The 8,979-nt window shown below is 59.9% G+C and overlaps 1 protein-coding gene across 1 annotated transcript in view; it reads left to right on the top strand.

The window, feature by feature from the left end:
• Positions 1 to 8,639: 8,639 nt before the first annotated feature.
• Positions 8,640 to 8,979, top strand: part of ELN (elastin) — a 74,080-nt gene continuing 73,740 nt past the window's right edge. The window contains exon 1 of the mRNA XM_089772255.1: positions 8,640 to 8,856. Coding sequence (XP_089628381.1) covers positions 8,781 to 8,856 — 76 coding nt within the window. The 5' untranslated portion in view covers positions 8,640 to 8,780. The remainder of the gene's footprint in view (positions 8,857 to 8,979) is intronic.

The following is an 8,979-nucleotide window of genomic DNA, read 5'->3' as shown; positions in this document are numbered from 1 at the left end:
TTCATGTTTTCCCTGCAAAAACTGCCTCACTCCCAGGCCCTGCCCCTAGCCAAGTGGCGTCTCCCCCTCCCTTCGTCTCTCCCCCGGGAAGAGCCTTGTTCCCTGCTCAGGCTGAGCTCAGGTGTCCGGCCAATGCGCGTGGTGAGCCGGTGGGAATCGCACAGCGCAGCGCAGGGGGCCCCGGTGACAGAGCAGACGCCCCTCCTCTCCCACGGCACACAGGCTCCCAGACCCCAACGTCTACACTGCCATTTCAGCCCAGGCTGCTCAAGTCAGCAGACCTGGGCCGGCTGCCGGTCAGTGGCGTAGCCAGAAGGGCCCACTTGGGTGGGCCCCAACTTCAGGCAAGAATGGGGGGGAGGGACAGGAGGGATGGGGGGCAGGCTCTACCCCCTCTCCCAGCCCTGGTCTGGCACCCCAGGGGGACCGGCGGGGTGGGCCCCTGCTGCAGGCAGTTAACAGGTGTGTAGATGTTCCTGGGCTCTGGGGGCCCAGCCAGGCTGCTTCCAACGGCCCAGCGTGGAGTTGCTACGCTCCATCACCGTCGTCTGGTTTTCCTGCTAATCCAGGGAGTTACAGCAAGGCGGGCTCTGGGCCCCCGGCAGGGCTGCACAAATGAGTATCCTGATGCCCCAGAGCCACCGGGCTGGGTCCGGCACCACAACCGGAGTCCTGGCCCTCTGGACGGGCAGAGAATGGTCGGTCTGTGGGCCCCGGGCAAAGCAGAACCCTGGGTGTGGGCACGTGCAGCAGAGAGCAGTCATGCCTGTAGCGAGAGCAGAGGGACTCAGCCCGGGTCCTGCATCGGCTTCTACTACCTTCCCTGGGTCACTGCCTGTAACCACTCCTCCTCAGCCTGGCAAGCCAGTCCACAGTCCTCTGCACTCTCTTGGGTTGGGATACATCGGGCAGCCCTAGAAACCGTCTCTCCTTCCTCTCGTGGGGGTTGGACAGTCTCTCAAGGCTTGGACCTTATCCATGAGGGGGTGCGGCTGACCCACCCAACTGTATATGTTACCTTTTTTGCCCTGGGTGACACGTGGAGGGCTGGGCCACCAATCTGGCTTCTCCAAGGGCTAAGGGGGTCCTCCCAGCTGGTGAGGTGCCTAAGAGGGTCCTCCCAGCTGGTGCTGTGTGTCGCTATAGGTCGCTATGTATTGCTCATGTCGTTACAGCAGATGGTTCGTAAGCCCGTGAAAGGTTGCAGCAAGCCCATGTGGTCCAATGGCATGATCACGAATTGGAAGAGGCCCAATGGCGTGGTGAAGGCTGTATTCCCTCAGGAACCCAGAAGGCAGGGGAATTTGCCGGCGTCCCTTCTTTAGAGGACAGAGATGAATTTGGCATACCCTGGCGTGGTCCCTAGGACTCAGGGAGGAGCTCCTTCCCACTAGGGCTGCCCGGTGTCCCGTATTCACCCGCACAGGCCAGTATTTTCGCCTCCTGTCCCGTAAAAAAATTGAGAGAATCCCGGACACCGGCGCTGTCCTGAGCGGTCGGGTATTCTCGGAATTTTTCCCCGGCCAGGAGGCGAAAATGCTGGGCACCTGGCAACCCTCCGAACACTCAGCGCCCGGCCTCCCCCGCCCCAGCCCCCAAGCTTACCTGGTTCCCCAAGGCTGCTGGCACAAAATGGCTGCCAGCCAAAAGACCTAGGGGAATCAATGCTCAACCGCTCCCCTGTTCCTATCCCTGCTGTGATGTAGTGGGGGGGAACTTGCTAACCCCCACTGGCTGCCATGGGTACCGTGGCCCAGAAGGACAGGCCATGAGTCATTATGCAAAGAGGGGCTCTCAACCTGTTTGATCAGCCACCCCCCATGGGGAGAAACAAAGGAAGGTGGGATGCTGCCCCTGGCTGGGGGGCAAGGCTGGAAGAGAGAGAGTTAGTTCCTGTCTGGAAAGCAGGGGAGAAGGAACTGGGGGGGGGGCCTGGGATCCCCCCATCTCAAGGGGGGCACTGAGGCCTCTTAGCCCCAGTTCCTGTAACCAGATTACATCTGTGCTGTGCTATATCCTGGGGAAGCAATAAACTACCTCCATTCTACTGGCTGGTGGAGTCTGTTCGTGCCATTTCGGGGTGCAGGAGACGGGGGACCCCAATGTGTCGTCACACTCTTAAAGGGGACATGCTGTTTTAATGCTGGTTTACTGTAATAATTTTTTTTTTTTAGATTAAGGAGTCCTGAGAGTCCTTTTTTCTTTCTTTTTTTTTTTTGCTCAACAACTCCCCCCCTCCCTCTTTTTCTTTTTTCCCCCCTTCAACAGAATTTTTCCCGGTGTTTTTTTTTTTGGGGGGGGGGGGGTTCATTATTTTTGTTTCAACCATCTGGCAACCCTACCCCCACTGCACCGCCTGCTCCTTCTCTCCTGGGGAACCAGCTCCACAGGGCTCCAGCCTTGGGTCCGTCCGTGCCCACAGTCACTAAGTCCAGGGGCTCAGGCCTGTGATCAGGCCAAGCCAACAGTGGCTAGGTCCCAGCCTAGGCTCAGGGCAGGGCCGCAAACAACAGAGTTCAGGGGTTACCAGTGGTCAGGCCCAGCCCCGGGTCCCAGGCAGCAAACAGAGTCCTGAGGCACCAGGCCTGGGTCCAGGGTGGGCCGGCATTGAAGGGCTCTTTCATGGAGTGAGGCAGGCCGAACACGAACCAGTGGTGGAATTTCAATCCAGTCAACTCCAAATCAGAAAGAAGGCTCATGGCCGAAGGTGAGAGTGATTAACCCCAGCACAAACTACCAAAGGACACGCTGGACTTTATGCTTCTGGTGTCTGCTAATCCAGGCTGGGCACCTTTCCGGAAGAGACACTTCAGCCAAACACAAGCTATTGGGTTCAAAAAGGGGGAAGTGGATGAAATTTTCTGGCCATAAGCTCTGTGACGCTATGCAAAGCGCTTGTTTGGAACGGTGCATTGTTTGTATTTCAATACAGACACAGTAGAATTCCATTGTTATTGTTTTATCATTTCAATGGAAGATCAAAATGTTTCTATTTTTAGTCATTTAAGTTTTCACAGTTCTGCAAAATTATGGGTTTTAAGCCTTTTTTCAGTTTTTATCTCTTTCCGTGTTATGTGAGGCATCAGAAATAAAGGGAACGATGCAGTAATTATTTCATGACAGTAGACAGTGACCTTCAAAAACAGCTAAAATGCCGTCAACATCACATATCGAATATACAAAGTCAATATCCTGAAATCAAACTTTTGGAAGTTCTTACGCCACATAATCTTGCATTGCCTTGCTGTACACTTTGCTAATTATCGATGGAAATCCTTTTCATGCATTTGTGCGTACACAGCGAAATCCGCACTTACCGCCATGTATTGTTAAAAATGGAACCCTTCCAAGCCTGTGTGAATCATAGAACCATAGAACTGGAAGAGACCTCAGAAGGTCGTCAAGTCCAGCCCCCTGCTCTAGGCAGGACCAATCCCAACTAAATCAACCTGGCCAGGGCTTTTTCAAGCCGAGACTTAAACACCTCTAGGGATGGAGACTCCACTACTTCCCTAGGGAACCCATTCCAGTGCTTCACCACTCTCCTAATGAAATAGTTTTTCCTAATATCCAACCTGGACCTCTCCCACCACAACTTGAGACCATTGCTCCTTGTTCTGCATCTGTCACTCCTGAGAACAGCCTCTCTCCAGCCTCTTTGGAACCTCCCTTCAGGAAGCTGAAGGCTGCTATCAAATCCCCCTCACTCTTCGCTTCTGCAGACTAAACAAACCCAACTCCCTCAGCCTCTCCTCATAGGTCATATGCTCCAGCCCCCTAATCATTTTGGTCGCCCTCCGCTGGACCTTCTCCAATGCATCCGCATCCTTTTTGTAGTGGGGGGCCCAGAACTGGACACAATACTCCAGATGTGGCCTCATCTGGAATGTACCATAGCTCAGCGATGGGAGGCCTGCTCTGCCCTCTTGAGTGGCCTCTGCAGCCACCTCTCTCCAAAAGAGCAGCGGCTGTTCTCCCCCATCTTGCAGGGTGGCCAGGTGGCCGGTTTTGAACTGGACAGTCCAGTATTTGAGCTTTCTGTTCGGGAGACAAATCTGAGAAAATAGAACTGTCGGGTCTTTTCGAAATCGGATGGAATTTGGGCTGTGATGTCATGGCAAGCGTGTCCGGTATTTGGTTGAAACCATCTGGCAGCCCTGCCATCTTGCTCTATAAAAGCGATGCCGCAGCAGGCTGTGACGTAGTGGGGGTACCTGGCTGGTTTCTATGCTGCTGGCTCTGGGGTAACCCCCACTGGCTGCAGTTGGTACCACGGCCCAGCAAAACAGGATGAGTCATTATGCAAAGGGTGTGTCAACCTGTCTGACCAGCCATCCCCCATGGAGAGGAACAAAGGAAGGTGGATGCTGCCCTGGCTGGGGGGCAGGGCTGGAGGAGAGGGAGTTAGTTTCTGTCTGGGAGCATGGAGGAAGCAGCCTCAGCAAAGGCTGGGGGGTTTAGAAGCCGAGACCCCTGCCCTGAGGCATCCTAGGCCTGCCCTGTAACCTGATGACATCTGCGCTGTGCTGTATCCTGGAGGAGCAATAAACCACCTCTATTCTACTGGCTGGTGGAGTCTGTTCGTGCCATTTCGGGGTGCAGGAGACGGGGGACCCCCAACGCGTCATCACACAGGTCACAGCCGTCCCTTCACAATCGTGCAGCCCCGTGTCCTTCTCCGGGGCCGTCTGCGGAACGTTTTGTAGCGCAGGACACGTCGAAATACCCTGCGCAGGTCAGCGTGCCCCCGAAGCTGCTCCTGTCAGGCAGCTCCCTGCACAGAGCCCTGAGCCTCTGCCGGGCCGGGCCTGGCTGCATGGAGCTGCTGCAGGTGCGCTGCTGAGAAATCCTTTGAGGATTCCAGATCTTTGGCACCTCACCTTCACCCTTCTTCACTAATGTTCTGGCCTTCGGAGTCAAGACTTCCAGCTTGTGTCTCCCCCCGATCAACAGCTTGACTCCCGGCCTAAGACAGGTCTTCTGTCCCCTGTAACCTGGGCAGAGGGGTTGGTTACTTCCCTGGTGGCGCATGGTGATCTCTTCCCACCGCGCACTGCTTTCAGGAGGTAGGTCTGGAAGTCTGTTTGGCAGACGGCAGCCAGCAATGGGAGTAACCTCGATTTCCACCCTGGTGACTCCCGTGCCTGCCCGTAAGTGCAATGGGCCAGCCGGTGTCACTACCTGCAGTCAATGCTCAATGCCTCCTGACCAGAGCTATCGCTGCAGGCACAGGCCCTTTGCCTGGTTCTGGCACCCAGCGACTCTCCTTCATGCACACTGGACCCAAGTTCACACCCACACCTGCCTCCCGTCTGGGGCAGATTCTAGCTCTTCCTCTGCCTGCCTGGCTTGCTGTGACAGGTTCATCCTTCCCATCTCTCACCTGATACCCTCCTATGGGGCCTTCCAGCTCCTCTCCTCCCACCCTTCCTCCCTGCTGGGCTCTGTCAGCCGCTCCCAGGCTCCCAGCAATTGCTCCCCGCACCGGGCTGTCCCTGAGCAGGGAACTGTCAGACCAAAGCTGCAGTCTGTAGGTCGCTCCTCCATCTCTTGTGCCTTTGGTACTCTGGGGGCAGCGGGAATCTTCCCCAGGTACCCTGTGCACTTTGAGCTGTGCTGGGCTGGCAAACCCGTGCTCTCCACAGGTGAGAGCTGGCTGCATTTCTAACCTCTGGCTGGACCAGCTCTGGTTAATAGGAAGGCCACTTTCCAGGCATGCTCCGTGTCTCTGCGTGCATTGCGGACAGACACCGCCCACCTCTGTCTGAAATTCTTCCAGGCCCTTGCCCCACTGCTCCCAGCCCTTCATTCTCATGGGGCCTTCAGCCTGGCTGGGTTATGTGCAGCTCCAGCATCTGAAACTGCAGTGAAAATTCTTACTGGCTCCGCTCAAGTCCATCTGGCCCTCGTGCCATGGGACGTTCCCCTCCCAAAGGCAGGAGAGCTAGTGAGCGGTGCTGCGGTTTGTTTGAACGTCCCGAGCACAGCACGGACAGGGCCTGTAGCAGCTCCAGCCTCGCCTGCCGTCTCCTCCCTGGGGCCATGCCCCCAGCCTGGCACATCCTGGTCAGGGAGAGTTTGCAAAGGGAAAGCAAGAGCAGGTGCAGTAAAACATCCACTGGGCCGAAAACCCCTTCCAGCCAGAGCTGGGCTGTGGCCTCTGTGACGGCACGCTGGGGGTCCCCCGTCTCCTGCACCCCGAAATGGCACAAACAGACTCCACCAGCCAGTGGAATTGAGGGTGGTTTATTGCTCCTCCAGGATACAGCGCAGCACAGATGTAATCTGGTTACAGGAACTGGGGGCTAAGAGGCCTCAGTGCCCCCTTTGAGATGGGGGGATCCCAGCCCCCTCCCCTGTTCCTGCTTCCCTGCTTTCCAGCCAGGAACTAACTCACTCTCCTATTCCAGCCCTGCCCCCAGCCAGGGCCGCATTCCCCCTTCCTTTGTTCCTCTCCATGGGGGGTGACTGGTCAGACAGGTTGAGACCTTCTTTGCATAATGACTCATGGCCTGTCCTTCTGGGCCGTGGTACCAACTGCAGCCAGTGGGGGTTACCCCAGAGCCAGCGCGTAGAAACCAGCCAGGTACCCCCACTACGTCACAGCCTCATGCCTTGGCTTTGCATTCATTGGCTTAGTGACTTGCAGCAGACAGCCCCACACCGCCCAGTGTCGCCCCTAGGGCTGGAGCTACCTGTAACTTCCCTGCAAGGCGGGGTAGGGGAGCCTCCCTGGCAGCCAGCCCCCTGTGACAATGACTTGGCCCAGGGTGTGAGCAGCTCTCTACCCAGTTCTCAGAGGTGTGGGAGCCTCCCAAAAGGTTTCATATTCTCAGCTCCACTTGAGCGAAGTTGCTGCTAATTTGCACAGCCAGGTGCCTGGGAGGCTGCTGTTGTCGGGGTGATGCTGAGCGGGATGCAGATGCTCCGCATGCACGGCCAATGAGGGACGTGCTCTTGGCACTGCACCCTTAGCTCGAAATACACGCCGCAATCTGAGCTGCGCGAAGCGTGTCGCTTCTTTCCAGTGTCTTTCAAAATAGCTGATTTTGTAATTTGGCGCTGCCTGCACAGCTGTCCACACGGCGCCAGATTTTGAAATAAGCTGCTTTTGCGAACGCGGGCTCCAGGGACGTCGGGCAGCGCACCCGTGGCTAGCCGGGCAGAGCAGCTTCCCGCTGCCACACTGGCGGGCTGCAGCTTTTCCTGCCCCTTGTTGGTTCCTGCCTGGCCTCTCCCTGGCATGTTTCCTCCACCTTCTGCTTCCCGCTGTCCCCTGGGACAGAGCACGCTGGGGCTCAGGGTCCCCGGGGAGCACACTGGCGGGAGGACACGGCCCTGGGCGCTCTGCAGAGGCAGGTGGGTGTGTGCGGGGGCAGTGGCCCTTAGAACGTGAGCGTGAGAGCGGCCCGGCGTCCTGTCCCCCGACGCTGGGCCAAGGGACAGGAGGGAACACGCCAGACAATCGTCCTGCGCCCTCGCCGGGCCCATTCCCAGCCTCTGACAAACATCTGTGCAGCTGCGAGAGCTGCCCACGGAGCCTCCACGCCCCACACGGCCCCGGCCTGCGAGGGGAGGGGGCAGGACTCGACCCTGGGCCCTTTCCTTTGGAGGCCTGGCCTGGCTGTTAAACGCCTCATGGGCGCCCCCGTCTGGCCGCTGGCGGGACCGCAGCCGGGCCCCAGCTCCCCCCCACAGCTGCTTTGGACACCAGACGCCTAAGAGAAGCAGGATTCTGCTCCCCCACATCCCCATCCGGCCCCCCAGCCCTGCCCACGGGGCACTGGGACCCCACAGCCAGCCCCTCCCCCACGTCTCACCTAGCCCCACCCACACCCCCTGGGCCTGCTGGGACCCCCTGTCGCTGTACTCTGACTCCATGGGCCTAGATCCCCCCACACCTTGGTCTGTATCCCCCCCACCCCATGGGCCTGCTGGGCCCCCCAACACTGTTCTCTGACCCCATGGACCTAGATCCCCCCCCACCCCTTGGTCTGTATCCCCCCCACCCCATGGGCCTGCTGGGCCCCCCAACACTGTTCTCTGACCCCATGGACCTAGATCCCCCCCCCAGCCCTTGGTCTGTATCCCCCCCACCCCATGGGCCTGCTGTGACCCCTCATCACAACTCCCCTCATTCCCATTTCCCTGCGCTCCAGCTCGCGGTGTCGGGGTCCCATCACCTGCCGCTCTTACATGGGAGCCCGCACCGCACGGGGCAGTGCCGGGGAGCGGGGAGCGGGGAGCGGGGCCTGGCCGTGACGGGGGAAAGTCCCTGCCCCGCGCAGGTCCGGTGCCGCAGGGGCGAGCAGGGCAGCTGAGGCTCCAGCACTGGGGAGGGGGCAGGGGCCAAGCTGGCTCCCGGGGCTGCAGCAGAGTCCAGAGCGCAGCCGCCGAGATGGGGGATCCCCGGCCTCTCCCACCCCCCGCCCGCGCCCGGGGTGCCCAGCCTGGCCGGCAAGGGGGCGAGGCGGTGCCAGGCCCGCCAATGGCCCTGCAGGGCCGGCCCGGGGGTGGGGGAGGGCTCGGGCGGCCCCCCCTCGCGCCGAAGACGCTCTTGGCAGCGCGGCGCGGAGCTGGAGGAAGCCGCGCGAGAGGGGAGGGGAGGGGGGGGGGAGCCCAGTGGCCTGGAGGGGCCCGAGGGTTTGCCCCTCGCGGTGACGTCTGTCCCGCGCCCCCCCGCGGCCCCCGCCCGCTCCCCGCCGCCTGGGAAGCCGCGAGGCAGCGGCGCTGGGATAAAACACTCTGGCCGCGGCGGGACGGGGGCATTGCTGCGAGAGATGGCCCGGCAGCGCGCGGCGTCCCTCCTCCGCGGAGCGCTCCTGCTCGCCCTGCTCCCCGCGGCCCGGCCCGGAGGTAAGGCGCGGGCCGGCCCCTGGGCTCTGCCGGGCTGGGACCGCGAACGCCACGCGCCCCGGGGAACGGAGCACTCCGCCGAGCCGCAGCCGTGCGCTGCCTGCCCCGGGCTCCCCTCCGCCT

The sequence above is a fragment of the Pelodiscus sinensis genome, chromosome 21, assembly GCF_052426305.1.
Source record: "Pelodiscus sinensis isolate ZL-2025 chromosome 21, ASM5242630v1, whole genome shotgun sequence".
NCBI classification, from domain to species: domain Eukaryota; kingdom Metazoa; phylum Chordata; order Testudines; family Trionychidae; genus Pelodiscus; species Pelodiscus sinensis.
Note: the sequence above shows the minus strand (reverse complement) of the source record. Positions and strands in the feature narration are given on the sequence as shown.